The following is a 21,158-nucleotide window of genomic DNA, read 5'->3' on the forward strand; positions in this document are numbered from 1 at the left end:
GTGTATGTGTGTGTGTATGTGAGTGTGTGTGTGGATCACTTCTCCGTGAATTGAATCAGCATTTCGATTTGCGTGCGTGTGTGTGTGTCATTTCTCAGTCAATCAACAAGTGCATATGTGTTCATATGTGTGTTTCTCTTGATTCTGAGTCAGTGTATGTAAATGTGTGTGTTTGTGTGTGTGTGTTTGTGTTCATCACTTTCCTGTTCTGGTGTTCTGGGTAAACCATGGCCTGAAGCGTGCTCTGGGGTCCTGCTCTCCTCCTTTTCAGTCCGTTTGGGTCCATTGGTGCTGCTGCCCAAAGTTCTCTCCATACTGGTTCTGACCCCAATTGAGGCAGTCCTTTTCTCCAGTGTCCTGCATCTTCTCCTTGTCCAGCTCCTCCTTAACTTGACCCTTTTTGCTTCTCTAGGTCTTTCAGGGTTTGCTCCTGGTGTTGGAGCTTCTCGTCAGGTTTGACAACCTCCTGCTCCAGCAAGCTCCGGCCTGATTTTAAGTCCTGTATCTGGGACTCCAAGCCTGACTGATGGGTTCGATTAGCAGCCAGCTCCTCCTGAGACATGCTCAGTTTCTGCTCTGATGTCTTGAGCTCTCACTGAGGGCAGAAACCTCAGAGTCTTTTCCGTACACGTCAGATTGAAGTTTATTGATGTTTTCCTTGCTTTGCTCCACGGCCTTCTGCAGCTCTGCTGTTTGGCTCTTCTCAGAGGTCAGCTCCTGACCGAGCCCCGACACCTGTGCCTTCAGCTTATGTTCTTCTGCTGCTTTTGTCCAATCTGAGGTGCCTTCTGACCTCAGTTACTCCTCGTGTCTCTGGCACGCCCTTTTTACTGCCCGATCATCCATGTTGGTCCGTCACTGTCCTGCACAGTTTTGATGCAGAGTTGTTAAGGTCAGCATTTTTTGCTCGGCCTCACTTTTCATCCGGGCTTAATAGGCGTCTCGTCACAGCTCTGTCAGCTGAAGCTGTCTGGAAATCTCCCCCGTGTAGTGAAACGGGCCTTGGATTTAACGTTCTCCGTCTCCGCTGCATGAGATCTCTTTCCTGCAGCACTGTTGACATTCTCAGGCTGTTGTTGTGGGTCCAGCTGCTGTAGCATTTGGTCAGGGTCACATCAAAGATGGTAGAAGGGAGAGCAAAGATGGTAGAGGGGAGAGCAGGAGTCCAGGTCAGCCTCGGCTTTCCGGGCCGACAAAGCAGCCTGTAATTAAGCATAAAGAGAAAAAACAAAAACAAAACAAAAACAGACGAACAGGAAAATAATGTTGTTTTGGCTGTGTTGTTCAGAGAGGGGCCAGGCCCTGTGTCAGCCTTCTCCCCCCCTTTTTTTGTTTTTTCTCACAATATAATCAAGTCATAACCCACCAAGTTGACAGGACAACACAGGTACACGTTAAAATTCTTAAGATCATGTTTAATAATTCAAAAAAGGAATTTTATTTCATTCAGTAATCTCTTGTATTATTCAATCAGAAAAAAAAAACATGTCACAATTCGACTCTTTTAACCACTAAATTTATTATTTCATCACTGGTTTGTGATTTACCAGTGTCTGTCATTTTGAAGTCAAGTTGTTGTCCTGCAACCCAGAGAGTTTATTTGTTAGTAGTGGATAGACTTTATCATTTAACATCAGGTGTATATTAAGTTTTGCTGCTTTAACCTTGCTGGAAAATCTTCACGTGTTCATGAGTGTAAGCTGTTTCTTCATTGTGTGTATGTGCGTTTGTGGGTGGGATATTTTAACTTTTTTCTCAAACAAGGCATTTCTCTAATTGTGTATGTTTTTAATTTTGTTTCCCAAATTTTGATTTACCACCTTAAATAACAGCATTCCATGTCTTCAGCCAGGAATTAGAGCTTGCTTGTGAGATTCAGGGACACATGGTGCCAAAAACAATTCAGTGAAAAACTTGCCTGAAAATTTCCAGTTATGGTAGCCGATAACTGGAGGAGAAGATGTCCTTTAAGCTTCTTTTTCGGGTGGGGACAAAGTGAGAGGTCAGACTGTAAAATTTTGAGCCAGAGCTTGGCATGTGTGTCGTCCCAATTTTGTTAATCTATCCTTTTGCTGCTGTACTCAGGTCTCCAGGTTGAGAGAAATCCACCTGTATTAAGAGACTAAAACATTCATTTACTGTTTTTCTTAAAACATCCATTTGGTTCATCTACCTAGATTTTACTCTCTCTCTCTCTTGGTGCATAGTTCACACAGTCAGGCAGCTGCCCTTTATGGGCATGCAAGTTTCCGGTCACTTACCCCCAACAGCTGCGAAGCCGTCTGTCCCATATCAAAACTCAGCCAAACATTAAACATTTCGTAGTCATTCAAAACTTTATTTGTAATATTATAATCAGCAAAATCAGCGTTTTAATTACAGGCATGTATCATTATTTGCAAATTATACTTATAAAACTCAATAACACGCTAAACAGGAAGTCCTCTGTGGGCTTCACAGCAACCACCTCATTTGCATGTTCACACACCGTCTAAAAATAGCTTGCAGCGCTGCAGCGCGCTATCGTCACACACAGCCTCGTTTCACACTCAACTCTCTATTATTTTACAAAGACGTCTTATATTTACAATCACTCTCAGGCCTGAAAGTTTTAGCGCCTACACAATTTTGACAAATTTAAGATAACGGGTCCAACCGAAGAAAGTCCAACTTTTTTGTAATCAATTAACCAGTATCAGCCTCTAACTGTATCTGGCCTGATCTCTAAAGTCCCTAAGTCAATTTACAGTGCCCAAAAAAGCGCAGATAAGGAGCCTCTAACTCCTAGTTATTCTGGAGTGCCCCAAGCTCCACAGTGACCAACTGAACTAACCCTGTTCGCCGACAGGTCAAGGTCGCGCGTCCGCGGCCAGGAGGGAGCGTAACCTCCGGGCTATGCGCCTCCTAGTGGCCTCTAACCACCGTTCTAACAAAATTTATAATACTTTTAAACCGCCGTCAACCCTCTAAAACAAGAGTATGACTGACGCAGATGCAACGTTATGGACAATGGAGCCTCTAACTCTCAACATGGCCAACACAGATGCAATCCTTTAGACCAATGGAGCCTCTAACTCACAAAATGACCAATTCCCTATCAAACTACCTGAGCCTCTAACTCAGTATTATTTTCTTTACCTTGAGCCTCTAACTCAGTATTATTTTCTTTACCTTGAGCCTCTAACTCAGTATTATTTTCTTTACCTTGAGCCTCTAACTCAGTATTATTTTCCTTTTAAGCTTATTTCAAGTTTCAAAACTCATGAGATTTTTTCATCAAAATCAAAACAGGCCTTCACCAGTAATTTCAGTGAGTAGACTTTTAATTTATACAGTCCAATTTGGCACAGTTTGGATTTACATTCAACAGGTTGTGCCTCACCTTTAAATGTGCCGGCTTGCCCACTCACGTCAGACCACTGGCTCGTGCCTGCCCGTTCAACCACCTCGGACCGTCCAAACCTCCAAAACTTCCATCCCAATACCACAGGACGAGCCCCCAAAACTGTTACGGATTCAAATATTGGGGATGGATACAAGAGGAAAACCAAAATAACAACACTGGTCCGGCCGGGTCAAGTCAAACGATGATTTAATGAACACACGCGTGGGAGATGGACACCATACAACAGACAGCATCAGATCTCAAAATGGTGGAGCATTGATCAAACTCTTATAGCCTCTAGTGGCCCCCACCTAATCATCAGAGCCTAAACATTCTTTCTCACACAGCGCCTAAGCTACGACCTTGGCTCCCTGTTTATCTGCTCCTGATGAAATGGGGCAGTATGCTCTGTTCTCTTCTAATCAGACAAATGAGACGATGACTTTCTGTGAACAGTATTTCTTATAACTCAGCAGTATAATGCATCATAAAACAATATCATTCATTCACAATAAATCAGCAGTCTAATGTAATGCAAATCAGTTTACCAAATGTAATAATTATCACCTTCTTCTAGTTCAGGAGCATAATGCAAACTGAAACTACATAATAATTCACAATCTTTAATTAGGGGTCTAACATGGCATAAAATAATATCATAATCCCACAGTACACTTTGGGTCTCTTAGAACAAGCAATGTTGAAACACCACAGCCTACCATGCTAGCCATGACCGTCCCTTTATGACCACAGTGCACCCATCTTCTCATGGCTGCTTCCATCAGAAGATGGGTCCTTCCAGCAGGATAACATACCATGTCCCAAAGCTCAGATCAACACAAACTGGTGTCTTGAACATGACAATGAGTTCAGTGCACTCAAATGTCCTCCATAGTCACCAGATTTCAGTCCACTAAAGTTCCTTTGGGATGTAGTTTAAGGAGGTTATGATGGATGTGCAACCAATAAATCTGCAGCAACTGTGTGACACTATCCTGGTACAAACTAATATGGTACAAACTCTCAGAGGAACGTGTCCAGCACCTTGCTGAATTTGCGCCACAACAAAATAAGCATTGCTGAGAGCAATGTGTGTAAATGTGGGTCCAACCAAGTACTTGTACCTGATAAAGTGGCCTGTGAGTGCCCATGAATTCTTTACTGTGTGAGAGTGAAAGACAAATAAATACCTTTAAAATAAAATAATAAAAAAAAACACACCCACAATTTTTTTTTCTATTTTGGGGACTTGGTGTGCGTCACAAACAGAGAGGAGATGACACACTCAGACATAATGTGATTTTCAAAAGAGAGTCAGACATGTCAGATTTATAAATTTCCACATTTTTTTTCAAATAACAGACTTAAAACAAACATATCTGATGTTAGAACTGACAAAATGTGAGGTACACTGTGAAAGCAGCTCTGTACGTCTTAGGATAATACAGTATCCTGCAGTTAGCAAGCAGCATTTCACAGTAATCAAGCATTTCAAACATATATTGCTTCCATCTACATTTGTGTCACCAGTGCCACTGACTAATTACAGACCGGGTGGAACAAAATCAGAATGAAATAGGCTTGGAAATACTGCATCCATACTAATTAGGTAAGTTCTTCATTTCTTCATAGAGGCCAACTCTTGAAGCGTAGCACAGCATGACTCGTAGCAGATATAAAGAGAAGCGTGTGTGGTTAAGACTTTTAAGCCTCCATGTAGGCATATATGATTTTATTTGTAAATTATGTATGTAAGTGGACAGTTTTACAATCATAAAAACATATTTTTATGCCAAGCTCCTTTTCTCAGCAATGTGCATAACGGCCACGTTTTCATTCAAATGTTAGAAAAACACAAAAAGGCACGATGTAGAACACTTCTGCAAATACACCTCTGTGAGGTGTTCAATTGGATGGATTTATGGACTGATAACTGATATTGAAGTCTCATCTGGAGTAATTAAAACCTGCTTTCAATTTACAACCTGTGATTAATGTATTTTGATGCAATGCTTTCACGCTACACAGAAGGGTGTGTGAACACGTGTACTACCACAAAAGTGTGCGAGCCAAATGAATTAGCATAGTAATGCAGCCGTATTGTGAATCATTGTGTTTTGAGAGTCGCTGTTGTGATTTGTCATTCTCTTTCACCTGTCAGGAGAAGACATTTGGGTAGTTCCTCTGTGGCTGTGTGATTCATCGGCAAGATGCATTGAGTTGTAATAAATTTAAAAAAAGCTTATACGTGAAATTGAGATGGCAGAAGACTAGTTAGAAGGAGAGAGTGGTACGCTGCAAATGTGCTCAGTGTTTCATGAGGCGATGTGAACTGGCTATGTCTAAAAGAAGTCATGAATCTAAGATAAACAAGCTGTTGTGGATCGCACTTAGAAGCGTACACCAAGTCAGCCATATCAAAAAGTAGATACCAGCTCAATAAACAAATTCCTCCCGTGGATATTGAAGCATTAGGACTCGAGCTGATCAGGCGATACTTTTCAGAGGATTTACAGGGACAGGACAAAAAAATTAAATTATACAATTTATGCCTGTGGCACCATGTTGTCCGCTTTGTGATTTTGTTTTAATTCAGTGTAATTCAGCAAGGCTGAGAAGAACTGAAACCATCCTACACGTTTCACAAATACAACTGAAGCAGTACTCCAGGTGTTTGTTTTTTGTTTTTTTTTTTCCTATTCACTACTTCATCTCATATCGATAGTTTTCTGACACCCACATTTGAAAAGGTGGTCAGTAGGTGGGACATGGGTGACTGTTTGCTCTGTGGAGAAACTACAAAAAGCGAGAGCGGTGATGTGGTGCTGCATACGTAATGTGAATCGTAGGAGGTGTTAAAAAAAACTGCAGTGACACAAGAAATGTTCAACTTGGCAGGCTTGTAGCACACTAGACTCAAAGCCTTCAGCTTGTTTCCTGTCCTGAAATAAAGGCCTTAGCCACAAAAGTTTAAAAACCCATATTTGAAACATTTCTCTTTTTAAATAATTCATCTCCTTGTTCAAAGAAACACGTAAGAAAACATTAAGCAGACTTTGTTGTGAATGTAGCCTTTTATAGCTTGACATCAGGTTAATACTGTGGTTACTTTATCAAATGAAAAAAACAAAAACAAAAATAAAAACACAATACCAACTGCAGCAAATGGACAGAAAAAACGAAATACATTCACATTCATGTTATTAAGTACGCCAGCTGAACTGCTTGTTAACACAAATATCCAATCAGCCAATCACACAACAGCAATTCAAAGCATTTAGGCATGTGGACATGATCAAATTGATCTGCCAAAGTTCAAATTGAGCATCAGAATGGGGAATAAAGGTGGTTTCAGTGACTTTGAATGTGGCCTGGTTGTTTGTGCCAGAGAGTATTTCAGAAACTGCCGATCTACTGGGATCTTCCCACACAACCATCTTGAGAGTTTACAGAGAATGGTCAGAAAAAGAGAAAATATCCAATGAGTAGCAGTTCTCAGGTTGAAAATGTCTTGTTGATGTCAAAGGTCCGAGGAGAATGGACTTCTTCAAATTGAAGGCAACAGTAACTCAAATAACCAGAAGAGCATCTCTGAACACGCAACACGTTGAACCTTGAAGTAGACGAGCTACTGAAGTAGACGAGCTACTGAAGTAGACGAGCTACTGAAGTAGACGAGCTACTGAAGTAGACGAGCTACTGAAGTAGACGAGCTACTACTGAAGTAGAATACCGCACCTCAGTATGCCATTACTTGCTATTTTTGGCCAGGATGTGTCCTTCAATACGCATATTAAACAAATATGTAGGACTGCTTCCTTGCATTTGCACAACATCTCTAAAATTAGAAACATCCTGTGTCAGAGTAATGCTGGAAAAACTAATTCTAGGCCGGACTACTGTAATTCATTATTATCAGGATGTCCTAAAAACTCCCTAAAAAGCCTTTGGCTGATCTAAAATGCTGCATCAAGAGTCCTGACAAGAGAAAGACAGTATTTCTCCCATTTTAGGTCCTCTTAATTGGCTCCATGTTAAATCCCGAATCAAATCTAAAGGTCCATCTCATATCAAAGACCTCATAGTACCATATAGAGCACTCAGACTGCTATCTTACTTGCGGTTCTGATTTTGTTTTGGTGACAGACACCCTCTCTGCTTTTAAGATCAGGCTTTAAACTTTTTGAGGTGACCCTGAATCCTCCCACTGCAGCACTGCAATAGGCTTAGGTTGCTGGGGGATTCCCATGATTCACTGAGCAATTCTCATTCATTCACCTGTTCTTGCTCATTATGTGTTTATCCACCACTTTACTTTTAATCATTAGTCATTATTAATCTCTGGCTCTTCTCTTTTGTCCTGTCTCCCTCCCCTCACCCCCAACCAGCTGCTGCAGGTGGTTGCCCCTCCCTCAAAATTGGTTCTGATGGGGGTTCCTTCTGATTCTCTGGGTTTTCTCTGTATTACTGTGGGCTCTCAACCTTACAATATAAAGTGCCTTGTGATGACTGAGCACTATATAAATAAAATTTAACTGAATTGAAAAAGGGCTCACAAAAATTGGACAACAGAAGATAGGAAAAATGTCATCTGGCAAGATGAGTCTTGCCACTGAAACATTTAGCTGGCAGCATCAGAATTTGGTATAAACAATTTGAAAGCATGGATCCATCATACCTTTTATCAGCAGTTCAGGCTGCTGGAGGAGGTGTAATGGTGTGGGAGATATTTTCTTGGCACATGTTGGGTCAATTAGTATCAGCGCTGTATTGTTTAAACACCACAGCCTGCCTGAGTGTTGTTGCTAATAATCTGTTTATGACCATCTATGTGTACCCATCTTCTGATGGCTGCTTGCAGCAAGACACTGCATCATGTCACAAAGCTCAAATCACCTCAAATTTTACTCAAATGTCTTCAACAATCACCAGATCTCAATCCAGTACAGCAACTTTGAGTTGTGGTGAAATGGGATATTTAGATCATGGATGTGCAGCCAACAAATGTACAGCCTCTGCATGATGCAAAAAGGACCAAAATCTGTGAGGAATTATTCTAGCATGTTGTTGAATCAATACCATAAAGAATTATGGCAGCTCTTAAAGAAAAAGGAGGTCCAGCTGAGTACTGGACAGTACAAAGTGTACCTAATTAAGTGGCTGGTTAGTGTAGAAACTGCAGTATTTCAACATAATCAGTTGCAATGTGAACTAAAGCATAACCAAAAGCAACATGACTAAGTTTGGGTTACGGATTGTGCTTCGGGTTGTGCTTAAGCGTGGGTAACCTGCTTTTCCTTTGTAATTTCTTCTCTTCTTTTCTCTCTGCTATTCTTCCACCATCACCTCCTCCTCTTTCTTTCACAAAGGCCTCGCCACCATCTTCTTCTCCTCCCTCTTTTCCTTTCTTAGAATCAGCCTCTGCCTTCCTGACAGTCTGCTTCCCTCTAAGCAACAGGAGATGAAAGGGAGAAAAGTACAATTTATATCTACCAAAATTGCTTTGATTAAAACAACAATGTCAGTGGCTTTATATAACAGTCATTATGTCAATAACAGCCTTAGAAAATGTCAGAATTTATTTATTTATTTACAGCATGAATTGTTTGTCAAGCATGAATACACAGTTAAGGAGTCGAGGGAAAACTGATTTCAGTGACACATGTATTGCTTCCTCCCAAATTAATAAGTGAAATCCGAATTAAGCCAAACACCATAAAAATAAAAAATTGAAGCTCATTCTGTATTCATTCTATAAAACATGTTATTGCGCTGCAGTTTATGTTATTTTGTCCATAATTTGTGGGCCTTGTGCTTCACAGACCTCATTTGTTTGCTCTCTGGTGCCCTCTGTGGCTGTGCAAAGTACTGTCTTCTTTGAGCTTCATGGGTAGATGACAGCTGTAGGAGAAGATACCGATTAGTAATTCAAGTCCACTCTAGACCAGGAGTGTCAAACAAAAGGTCCGTGGGCAGGAATTGGCCCAGTAAAGACTCAAATCTGGCTCACTGGAAAAATGTGAAGAAGTGCATAGATTTTGAACTTTTAACTTTATTTTCATCAGTTTTACAGGTGGGCAGTCAATGAGCTACCAGAACCTTTTTCTGTAATGTTACACATTATTATGAAGAAAAACGTAAATGCACCATTAAACTGACATTTTTGTACATTAAAGACATCTCAGTGATTAAATCTTCAGTTAAATGTACTTTTCTGGTCTGGCCCACTTAAGATCAGAGTGTGCTATATGTGGCCCATGATGTAAAAGAGTTTGACATCCCTGCTGTAGACACATGATGTAAAGCTGCAGTAACTGCAGTTTTACATCTGTGTTTTAGAGACACAGTCTCTAAAACACAGTGAACTCAGTTTCACTTCAGCTTGCGCTCTGCAGAAACCTGTTTTGTTGCAACATACAGAGGAAAGTCCTTGACTCCCTTTTTTGCCTGAGCAGACTGACCTGTTATATAACAGGAGAATAAATGAGAGCTGCATGAAAAAAGCAGAAACACAGCATGCAGAGTATGCCATTAGAAGTATAACACTTACCAGAGCATGTGTTTAGCAGTCAAGGATTAGTCGTTAACGGGTATTTGCTTAAGATTGTGACTGCTTACCTTAGCAATTTCTGACAGGTATGCCCGCCTCTCATCATTGGTTTTATGAAAAGCCTGAAATTTGGAAAAAACAGCGAGATATACAGTCACAAATTTGTATTCATGAGCCACGCTTGTTCTATCAGGCAATAATCTATCTGCTTGTGGGTAAAATGTGTGTATGTTTGTGTGTGCACTTCTCAAGTCTTCAATGTTAATTAGCAACAGGGATTACTGACTGCACGTGCCGTTTGCTAAACCAGCATTCAGCGAATATCTCTCTCTTTGTTGAGCAGAACAATAAACAAAACCAAATCTTTCTCAATCCACTGCTAATGGTGGCAACTCACAAGTAAACTATTTATTACCTGGAAAAAACTAAAGCTGCTTGGCTAAGAAATTAAAAAAAACAAAAAAACAAAAGTAGAACAGCAGACGTTGTGGCCTCAAACAATCCCTCTCACTGTTCTATGTCAAAAGGGACAGCTAGGAGTCACACCTTTCCTTCTTGTTCAATTTGAAGATGACAATCCATTAGCTGACTCTGGAGGTCAGATTTCTCCCCGGTCAGGAGCTTCAGACGTTGTCTCAGTGTTTCCTGTGCCAAAGTGTTCCCGTTAATTAGAAACAAATCACAACAAAGAGGCCACAGAGGACGAGGGTGTCACGCTGCTGAATTACCAATCAATTTGTTCTTGAATTGCACTATGCTGCCTCGCAGGATCAAACAATAACAGCATCGTTAATGCAGAAAACATGAGTACAAAAATGGACTGAGCTCATACATATTTTAATAACCATATAAACACATTAGCCCTCTGAAATGGTAAGATTTATAGCCCAGAAAAGACCTGTAAGACCTTTGCAATTTTCTAGGTTTGGAACAGTCTTTTCATTGTGCACCTGAGAGCAGAGTGTTTTAGGTTGCAATACTTGAAATCTATGAGTACCACTCTCTGAATATGAGTTTGATGTCTTTGGATCAGCCAAGTGTTCTTCCTGGAGTTGTATGGCACTAAGAGGATGCATTTGAGGCACTGAGATCAGTAATCAGAAATATTCTTAGCCTCATTCTTTAGAGCTTTAGACATGGTAGCATGCTCTTGTATTGCTTACTTTACCAGAACACTTTCATTTACCTTCATATTAACAGTGTCGTGATAACATTCCTCTCACATGCTCACTCTCTCATACTGTCATGCTCAGTTTGTCTAAAGACTTCCAGTATGCAATATTGTTTCCTTGGTTACACTAATAAGCATCTGTTAGCACTGCTCTAAGAAATACACACATATTTAGACTGTATTGTGCAACCTTTGGTGTGCCTTAAAGTATTGTAATTAGTGTGTATTACTCTCCCATGGTTTGTAATCCTGTGATTACAGCGCTGTGATTAAACTCTGGCTTATTCATCCTGCATCAGCGGGAGAATAGAGAGCAGCTGGCCAAACAGTCCTGCCTGTGCTGTCCACTCTCTTTAACCGATTCTGTATCTCTGGCTCTATCTTGTGGCGCGTGCTTCTGTCTTACACTTGCAGCTCCCTCTCGCTTTGTCAAACTGTCCTTGGAAGAAAATATCAAATTTAACAAAACAGATAAAGACAAACCCTCAGTGGAAAATGAACATTTGCGCTCACCACTGGCATGTCCTCATACGACCGAATAGAAGCCAGTCGGTCTGCAAAAAAGACAAGAGCATTTGAGTATTATGTGTGCATGCATAATACTGAAAAAAGAAACTTCTCGAGATGGGTGGAAGTATTCCATCTTGTCTTATTTATTGCACTAAATGGAAAAAGAGAGTTTATTTGAAAAATTATGCATTTTAATCATTTAAAAGATGCAAAAAAATATTTTCCTTCCAAGTTGCCTATTTTACACGAGCATCATCATTACAAATGCTTCATGTATTGGAAATGTTGAGCTCATGTATTTAAAAGAGTTTTTGCAGATGACACTACTCTTGATCTGGAGAAAGATAACCACACTATACACAGAGGTATAGTATGGTTGCTTACAAACACTTGTGAAAAAACTGCAACATAATGAACGTGCTTTCACTGTCAAGTTTTTTGAAAGCCTGAGAACTTACCCACAGGGTTTCCTCTTATGTCTTCCAGTCTCTCACGGATGAGTGAGATCTGCCGCTCCAACTGCCCATTTAGCTCTACCTGTGTCTCATACCTTGTCCTCCACTCATTTCCTGATACATCAGCAGAAACATAGAAAACCATCATAATATAGTCCTTTTGAGGACTGAAAATATTACCGACAACAAAAAGAGAACCATGTCTGACCTTTTTTTATTTTCTGGAGGTCCTAATGTAATGTCATGTGGTAAACAGTACTCAAGCTAACATACATTTAAACACATACACTCACTAGACAGTTTATTACACCTGTTCAAGCGCTGTTTAGCACGGATATTTAGTCAACCAATTGACCAACCAATTCTACCAGTCACTTTAATTTTGCTTACCTTCCCCATCAACACTGTGCAGTCTTTCTTGTAGTTCACTCATGGTACTCCGCAGATCAGACACTGACTCTTCAAGCATTTCTCTACGACCAAGAACTAAATTATACTATTCTTGCAGTGTGTAAGTTAACATTTATTTAAACAAACAAAAAAGGTCTTTCTGTTGTTATTTCAGACTTACTTCATCCCCCTCTCCTTTTCCAGTTCTACCTGCAGCCGTGCCAAACCGTATTTACAGTCCTCGCTAGCTTTAGCCATGTTTCTGAAAAAAATCTAAGCTTTGTTTGGGTTTCTACGGAAACCGCCGTTTCCGGTGTTGTGCCAAAAAGTGATCGCGTGCCAAAAAACTGATTTCCAGTGTTTCCGTGTGTTTTTTATGTGGAATATCTTTACTTATCTTGGTAGAGGGACTTCCGTGAACAGGGTTTACAAAGGGGTTATATATCAAATTTTAAAATTAGATGTTTTTTAAGTATCTTTATAACTCCCTCTATTGCACTTACATTATAACCAATCCGGTCCTTTTTGTCCACTTTAAGTATGTTTACAGAACTATTGTTGCAATATCTGCTATCCTCTTGGCCAGATTACTCTTAAAAACACATTTTTAATATCAACCAGATTTTTATAACTGTAAAAATAAAGGATATATAGAAGTCACTGCCAAAAACTGACCGCGGCTTCTACCTTGTTACACGAATGTTGTTTGTGGCTCAAGATGACTTGATATCCTCCACCAGGGATACATGTGACATATGTTTCACATATTATAGACCAACAAGTTATTCATAGTTTAAATACGAGCAGTTTTTGGCAGACGACCTTTTTTTTTTTTTTTTTTTTGGCACAGCACCAGCTTATCAGGAAACGTCGATAAGGACGCAGGAGTTTTTGGTTTGTTGCTTTTCTGTTTTCCTGACAGACATTTTATAAATTCATCTCATGCTTAAATGCGCCTAAAAATCATAAAAACCTTTAATCACATTAGTAAAAGAATACATACATTACAAGGCTGAAGACTATCTGTACATATAACATGAATATCTTAATATCTGTATACAAATGAAACATAGACTTAAATAAGTTAAAATTAGAAGCAAAACTTCATTCAGTGTTAAATTAATTCTAGTATGTTCACATGGGCATGACAAAATATGGCAAAGAACTGAAAGGTCTATTTTTCATAAGATCCCTATCAAAGATAAAACATGCAGGAAGGCATTAAGACGCACTGGAAATCTATTTTTCCTTCTCTTCTTCCTTGTTCTTCTGTACATTTTTTGCCTCAGCCTCATCCTCTTGTACTTCCTTCTGCAACTTTTTCTCTTCATTTGATTTTCCGGCCAATTCCTTGGCTGTGCACTTGCCGGCCTTCTTGAAAAAGGCTTTGATGCCTACATTATCGATGTTGTTTGCAGTCACGCCAATGTTGATCACCGACTGGAGACCAGTGTTTGTGGCTTCGCCTGCATTGTTGCCGTACCTTCACCACAATTAATGAGGTGAGGTTACAGAAATGGTGGTAGAGTTGTGTGATGGAAGAAAATTTAATGAGCATGTGAATTGAAATCTGGGGCAAGTTTGTTTACTACAGTCATTCACATAAAAAGACAAAAGAATTAGGAAAACACAGTCATATCATTATTTATAGCTGTTTATTAACAACAAACTATGGAAAATATCTACAGATAAATAGTATGAAGAGCATAAGCATCACCACCCAGCACAAGCTGACATGTAACAGTAACATGGACAGACCCAGAAAGACACCTGATATTTATATTGTGTCTATGCACAATAGATACAATATAAATATTGGGGCGATCGTGGCTCAAGAGTTGGGAGTTCGCCTTGTAATCGGAAGGTTGCCGGTTCGAGCCCCAGCTCGGACAGTCTCGGTCGTTGTGTCCTTGGGCAAGACACTTCACCTACCGCCTACCGATGGCGCGGTATGGCAGCCTCGCTTCTGTCAGTCTGCCCCAGGGCAGCTGTAGCTACAACTGTAGCTTGCCTCCACTGTGTGTGTCAATGGGTGGATGACTGGGTGTGTAAAGCGCTTTGGGGTCCCTAGGGGGGACTAGTAAAAGCGCTATACAAATACAGGCCATTTACCATTTACACAGAAGCCACAGCTCAAACAGAACATTAGCCCAGTAGCACCAACTCCAGGGATGTATTTGTCTACACAGGAGGTGTTCAGGCATATCACTGAGTGTAGGTCACCTATGTTTTCAAAGCCATTACTGTTCTTTGCATAACACACAGGGGGAATTAGACATGAAGCATAAAAGCAGTGTTGCATTTATGGGGCTAGAGCAAAGGAAAAACCCAATCTGTTACGTATCCTGTTTAGGCAAGGTTTTAAATTACAAAGAGTCAAAACAGAAACCAAAACACATACTTTCTGTGTCTGACATGTATGACATTAGAAAGAAATGCCATTTTGATTAAGTTAGTTCCGCATTATGTTGTGTTGTATTTATCTTGTTGACAGTTTACTGCTGTGTGCATTAAAGGGTTGAGCAGGTACACCTGTTAGTTTACAAGCCTTTTCCTTTAGTCCGCTGTGCAGTCATATGTTTCTGGACAAGTTTAAAAGATTCTCTAAGCCCCTAAATCTGAAAAGAAATAGGTGTGAAAAGCAGGTCAGAGCACCACCATACCAAGAAGAAAGAGGCAAAGTAGGTAAGAATCAGACTGGTTTCTGATCCAGCTTGGTACTGATGTTTAAAATGACCAAACAGGTTCAGAAACAAGATGGAAACAAAAGATAACATTAATCCACTCATGATACTAAAGCATGAATTAATAAAAATATATGAACTTACTTGTAAGTGACAGTTGAGACCGTCTCTGCTGCCACACTTTTCCCAACAAGTTTTGCTCCAGTCTCCAGACTGGACCAAATGGTAGCCAAACCTAGTTCAAAATATCACTGATTTTAGAAACCTTATACTTTAGAACTTTAATGTGATAGAGTTAGTGCTAGTGATGATATGAGAATTGTATCAGTTTATGCACAATTTTTTAACTGATTAACATTTAGTGTCTTGAAAAAACATCTGCCCTCTCCTTGAGTTTTTGCATATTTGTCACACAGGTGTTGTTTCAGATCATCAATCAAATTTTAATATTGGAAAAAGATAAGTAAATGCCCTCTAAACCTAATAACTGGTTGTGTTAGCTTTAAGTTCAGACTTTCACTATGGCACTTCAAGACATTTATTTGGGTTTTTTTTTTAATCATTCAGACGTGGATTTGCTGGTGAGTTTCAGGTCACTGTCCTGCTGCATAACTCAAACACGGTTCTGCTTCAGGATGTGAACTGATGGCCTGATATTCTCCTTCAAGATTTTCTAATACAGAGCATAATTGATTTCCATCAAGTTCTCCAGGTCCTGAAGCATCATACCAGCCTCCAGACCATCACACTACCACCACCATGTTTGACTAATAGTATGATCTTCTTTTTACTAATGCTATGTTAGCTTTATGGCAGACAAGGGGATTCAAACCTTCCAAAAAATTGTCTCATCAATTCACAGAATATTTTTCCAAAAGTCTTGAGAATCATCAGGATGGAGTTTTTTTGTAAATGTGAAACAAGTCTACTAATTTCAGTACTTTTTTTTACTGCACTGTAACCTTGTTGTGAACATCCTGAAGTTGTGTACATACCATGCACAGTGCTGACCGCTACAAACTTGGCTCCATCCATTTTGGAAGCTTGGCCGTCTTCTTTCTTCTTCAAAGCTTCTGGAACCAGTTTTGCACCATGTTTCTTCACATGAGGTGCCATCTTTTCTGCCAGTTTTTCTGCCACTGTGCCTACACCATTCACTAAAGATACAGAAAGGTGATCATTATTATTTTGGAAGTAGAGTTCAGAGATTCCATGACTTAAAAACATGATGTCTTGGATTATTTCAAAGCAGTGCTCACCCAAGAACTGGCTGACTCGAACAGCACCCCCAGTGGCCTTTCTAGCCATCTCCAGCCGTTTGGTGGTACTGGGGCTGACCTCTGAAGGAGTCTCTTCAGGTGTGAGTTGGTCTCGAATCTTGGCTGCTCCTTTGTGAATGGCCCTACCAGTAGCTTCTGCTCCTTTTATCAGTGAATCACTCAACCGAAGCGCTCCTATGGAGATATATTTGAGATGGTGAATGTACAACAGCAAAGAAACTGTCATTTAAAACATTTCTAATACAACTATATGAAAGCTATTTCAACAACATTTTTCTTTGAAGCACTGAAGGGCATTACAAAGATAAACAACACCCACTAGTGGGCATTTTTTTAATACAGAGGGATGTCTAATGTATAAGCATTCAATACAACACTTTGAAGGGATATATACAAGTTATTTTTCCCCCTTCATTAGGACCCTTGCTTATAAACTCACCTGTCAAGATTCCTTGACCCATCTTCTCACTCCATCCAGGAAGTGGTAGTTTTTCTTGCTCTCCTGCTGATGTAGTCGGTTCTACTTGCTCTTTTGTGGGATTAAGGGGGACTTTCGTACTCAAGTTGATTACCTCTGACTCTGTGCCCTCTGGACCCTGTTAAGTTAAAGGACAAAAACGGTGGGTGGGTTGCTTTAAAAAAAAAAAAAAAAGGTACGCCCAAACAGAGTTGGCATGGACTATTTTTTTACCTACAACATGACATAACCACTTCATTCCTCCTGTGTCAAAGAAGTATATCTAGTGTAACAACTTAAACCAGCCACAACATGAGTTTTCAGTTTCCACGAAAAGGTTCAATTAATGCTTTTACTAAGACAACTCACTATAACAGTGAGTTTGTTTTGCATCGTTTCCAGGTATTAAATCAGGGCTTGTTTAAATGCATGGACACAATATAACAAACTGCTTTGAATGTAGAGTTTCACAAGGCTTTTAATTCAGTTTGACAGTTTTGGGTAGTTTTACAGCTAACCTTTGTGATAGAGACAATAAGACGTAAAAATGGAGAGATCAAATCATTACACCCTCACATACCCAATGATCATTTTTGGGCACAAATAAATAGCAGGCCTCAAAAAGCTTCAACTTCCCTGTACTAGTTAGCAAATTGACAGTATATGTATGTATAAAATTTCCAAGGCGCCATCAGGAGCTACTACCTACAAGGTGTTTCTGTTTCCAAACCAGGAGAAACATCCTATAAAAATTGCACCAAAGCTCTGCTCCAAAACATACACACCCTTGCATTTGTTTCCAAAAGGAAGTAAAAGCTGACCTGGATCCTGAATTCAGCAAGCTGCGACAGGAGGTCCTGAAAAGTCTGCAGGTCTGCAGGAGGCAGTTCAGAAGACAACACTATACCCGCATAGCACCCTGGCATCTCTGCCAAGGAGTCAGGGAACATAAAGATCCCGGAGTTAGCCAGCAGCACTGGGGTGTCTTTTGTCAGTGGGTACATCCAATCGCATACCTGGAAAACACAATGACATTAAAATATGTAGGTGATGAATGTTAAGAGTCCTTGGAATTAGATCCACATCTGCTGTTTATAACAGAAACCTGAAATCTTTAATATGACACAGAGAGTGAGAAATGACAACATCTGCTGAGTGTTTGTTTCCATGAGGGGGAATATGTCCCATATGCAATTTATTTCATCAAATAACTTCACTGGAAGATATTATAAGATTTGGTTTGAAGGGTTTCCCGAGGGTTCTTGCTTTCTTTTTCTCTTTTGAGTATAAAACTGTACTCTCATTTCCAAGTATTTACAATGTCCTCTCGCCTGTTTATAGACACATTGTAGGATTTAAGGATTCAGGATTAATGTCACTTCTCAACTGAGGCAAAATACAGACACTTGCTGCATCGTACCACTGGTATGCCGGCTGATAACATGACCCCTGTGAGGGCACAGGACACTGAACAGCAATACAACAGAAGCGCAGAGTCATCTGTTAATGGGACCATTGTCTTGGCCCAAAACAAAGCAAGGACAGAATACAGGAGCAGCCTACCAGCCTGGTTGGGTGGGAAACAACAGTCATGGGTTGCAGTGCAGTTTACAGCACAGCATAATACAGGCTTTGTAAAGGTGCCAGAATAGATTGGTATTTTATATAAACTCAATACAAAAGCCATCACACAGAAGGTTGCCAGAAAGCACAAAGTAAAAAGGATATGAATGGATATAAAGTAGATAAAGTCACACTGTTGCACAGGAAAGATTAAGCAACTAATATCTGTTCTATAGATGAACAAGCTATAATAAGTCTCAAATGAAACTGTTACAAACTAGCAACAGTAACATGCTATTCATTTAACAGTCTAATAAATAATAAGCATTTGTACTTCAGCAACCAATTTCATCTGCAACATTGCTGTTTTAGTGTAACAACAATGATGGGATTGGAAGCTGAGGGTGAAGCATTTGGGCAATCTATCAATTGGTGGCATGATTAAAAATTTATATGTAACTATTTTAATATTTTAAAAAAATGTTAAAGGCCTTTTTTCAGAAAATAAATACATCTAATCCACCATTTGTTGCTAAAAAAAAAAAAAAAGGTGTAAGAAATCAGTTAACAACACTGCCTTTTTAGCACTCAGTTCCAACATTTTGTAGAAACACATACTTATTGTTGAACTAAACATATCCATAAACTGTACCATAATACCATAATTTACTAATAAAAGTGGCACCTTTTAATTTTCTCACACTACATTACTATAAAAAGTAAGTATAAATTACGTAAACCTTGCATATAGCATAAATTATAATATGAAACACGAGTCCCACACTGTCTTGTTCGACTTGTACATAAAAAAAATACATTTAAAAGGTGTATTTATTATTGTAGGGAACTTCTCTTTTGTTTTAAGTGGTTAAGGAATGTGTCAAAAACACGTCATCGTTTGTAAGAGGAACATTTCTTTGACTCAGAGTTATGAAAGGCTTCTCAAAGAGAAGAAACAATTCCCCTGGCGTCACAGCTGCTTGCTCTTCAGGACACACGCCCAAAATAAAAATGCTTCTAAAATTCTAAAATACACACTCTCACAGGTTAACATACACTTAACAACAAATATACTTACATGTAAAAACACTGCAGGTTTTTCAGCAGGGGAATCCTGCTGACTGTCCACCACAATGATGCGAAGGTAGCCTGGAGAGGAGAGTGAGCTGACTTGCCCGTTTGGTGCCACAAAAAACAGCTGCACCCCGGAAGGGATGCACAGCAGTTCAGTTCCATTTTCTCCTGCTACTGCTCCAGTCTGTCTTCCTGGACAAAAGCCACCTTCAACAGGAGCATAAGCCAGAATACGGTGCCCATCTGTGGGCTGTGGTGTGTATGCTGGAGGCTGCTCTGCTGGACTGGCCATGGCTATAGTTTTTGAAACCACTGCAGGGAGTGTGTCTGGAGCAGGAGGGGACGCAGGACTGACAGGGACTGTGTTGGGGGTTGGGACAATGTTGTGGGTAGTAGCAGGTATGGTGGGGTAGAGATGGTGGACAGAGCTTTGGGGAGGCTGGCCGTTTGGTGCCAGGTCTGGATAAAGTTGGGGAGCAGAAAGATCCTTCAACAGCTGGTCTCTCTGGTTTGCTGTTCTAGTAAGCTGAGATGTTTCCAGGTCAGAAAGGTGGTTCTCAATTGTTTTTAAAGTATCCCTCATCTTCTGTTGAAGCTGCCGGGCTGTGTCCCAGTTCGCTCCCTGCTGCCGCTGCCCTCCAGTGGGAACCTCCAGTCCCTGAGTGAGGTGTAGCCGACCCTTCCTGTAACACTCGAGGGCCTCGGCTCTTTTTTCTGCCTCTTCTGCAGCCAGTCCACGACTCAAAGAATGAAACGCCAGCTCATACTGGTCCCTGATGAGCAGTAATTCAGCAGGTTCACCCATCGCCTACCACTGAGGAAAGGGCGCAAGAAAACTAGAGAGGAGATAATGAAAGCTTGTTAGCTCTCTTCTGTGTGTGTGTATAGTACCTGTTCTAGAAAGAAAATGTAGTCAGAGGCACTAATTCAGAGCTTACGTACTCTGACAGCAGCGTTTATGAGTTACGTGAGAAAAATCTCAGCAATGTAACTGCTATTGGCAGCTGTTGCCAGCAGAGAGGTTAAACGGCAGGTTTTACCTGAACAACAAGACCTGCGTGCGAGCTTTCTAAAGCTTTCCCACACATCGCTGGGAGACTACTAGGAAACTGAACTTCAATTACTGCCAAAAAAAGAAAATGCTTCAAAGAGTCGTTATTTGAATCCTCGAGTGTTCTACTGACATTCAGGTTTGAAACCCCCCTCCTCATATCAGTTTTCTCTTAACTCTGCAGCGTCTTCTCGCGCTCCACCAGCCTCGCGCAAGTAAGCGGGATAGGCGCGAGAAAAAAAAACGCCTTCCGGCCAGTCCTTTCAAAGTAAACTCCAAACCGATTGCCCGTCTTTTAACTTTGCTTTTAACTTTGCCTTGCCAGTCTAAAATCTACGAAACATATGTCAGTCCTGTCTGAATGATGATGACGATAAAGCCGTTTAGACACCCAAATCACGGACTTTTATATATCTTTTAATTATACCGTTAAAAATTAAGATGTAATTTTTACATGACAAATTAAAAACGCCGAAAATCCCGATGTGAAATTTAATTTACAATTTAATGCACAGTATTTAAACATTGCAATTTAAATGCATTAGGAATTTCATTCAGAAGAAGAAATAAAACACAGTGACAAAAACT

General features: G+C 40.2%; 2 protein-coding genes across 5 annotated transcripts; both read right to left on the reverse strand.

The window, feature by feature from the left end:
• Positions 1-6,451: 6,451 nt before the first annotated feature.
• On the reverse strand, positions 6,452-12,839 carry ccdc169 (coiled-coil domain containing 169). Of its 3 annotated transcripts, none has more exons than XM_087847338.1 (8): positions 12,643-12,837; positions 12,462-12,544; positions 12,075-12,185; positions 11,620-11,660; positions 10,482-10,580; positions 10,004-10,057; positions 9,210-9,286; positions 6,452-8,832 (listed from the first exon to the last, which is right to left on the reverse strand). In XM_087847338.1, the coding sequence occupies exons 1-8, from the start codon at positions 12,717-12,719 to the stop codon at positions 8,634-8,636; spliced, it is 741 nt and encodes a 246-aa protein (XP_087703464.1). In that variant the 5' UTR covers positions 12,720-12,837; the 3' UTR covers positions 6,452-8,633. The 3 variants fall into 3 exon arrangements, with proteins under 3 accessions (XP_087703464.1, XP_087703465.1, XP_087703466.1); XM_087847339.1 differs by having other exon boundaries at positions 12,462-12,557; positions 12,643-12,705; XM_087847340.1 differs by lacking the exon at positions 10,482-10,580 and having other exon boundaries at positions 12,643-12,839.
• A 446-nt stretch (positions 12,840-13,285) lies between these two features.
• On the reverse strand, positions 13,286-20,771 carry sparta (spartin a). 2 transcript variants are annotated; one of them, XM_035911725.2, is made up of 7 exons: positions 19,524-20,771; positions 17,704-17,898; positions 16,865-17,021; positions 16,405-16,599; positions 16,141-16,302; positions 15,290-15,380; positions 13,286-13,944 (listed from the first exon to the last, which is right to left on the reverse strand). In XM_035911725.2, the coding sequence occupies exons 1-7, from the start codon at positions 20,322-20,324 to the stop codon at positions 13,701-13,703; spliced, it is 1,845 nt and encodes a 614-aa protein (XP_035767618.2). In that variant the 5' UTR covers positions 20,325-20,771; the 3' UTR covers positions 13,286-13,700. The 2 variants fall into 2 exon arrangements, with proteins under 2 accessions (XP_035767618.2, XP_035767619.2); XM_035911726.2 differs by lacking the exon at positions 13,286-13,944 and adding an exon at positions 14,098-15,079.
• Between the last annotated feature and the right edge of the window lie 387 nt (positions 20,772-21,158).

The sequence above is a fragment of the Neolamprologus brichardi genome, chromosome 10, assembly GCF_056152115.1.
Source record: "Neolamprologus brichardi isolate AB-2024 chromosome 10, ASM5615211v1, whole genome shotgun sequence".
Lineage (NCBI taxonomy): Eukaryota > Metazoa > Chordata > Actinopteri > Cichliformes > Cichlidae > Neolamprologus > Neolamprologus brichardi.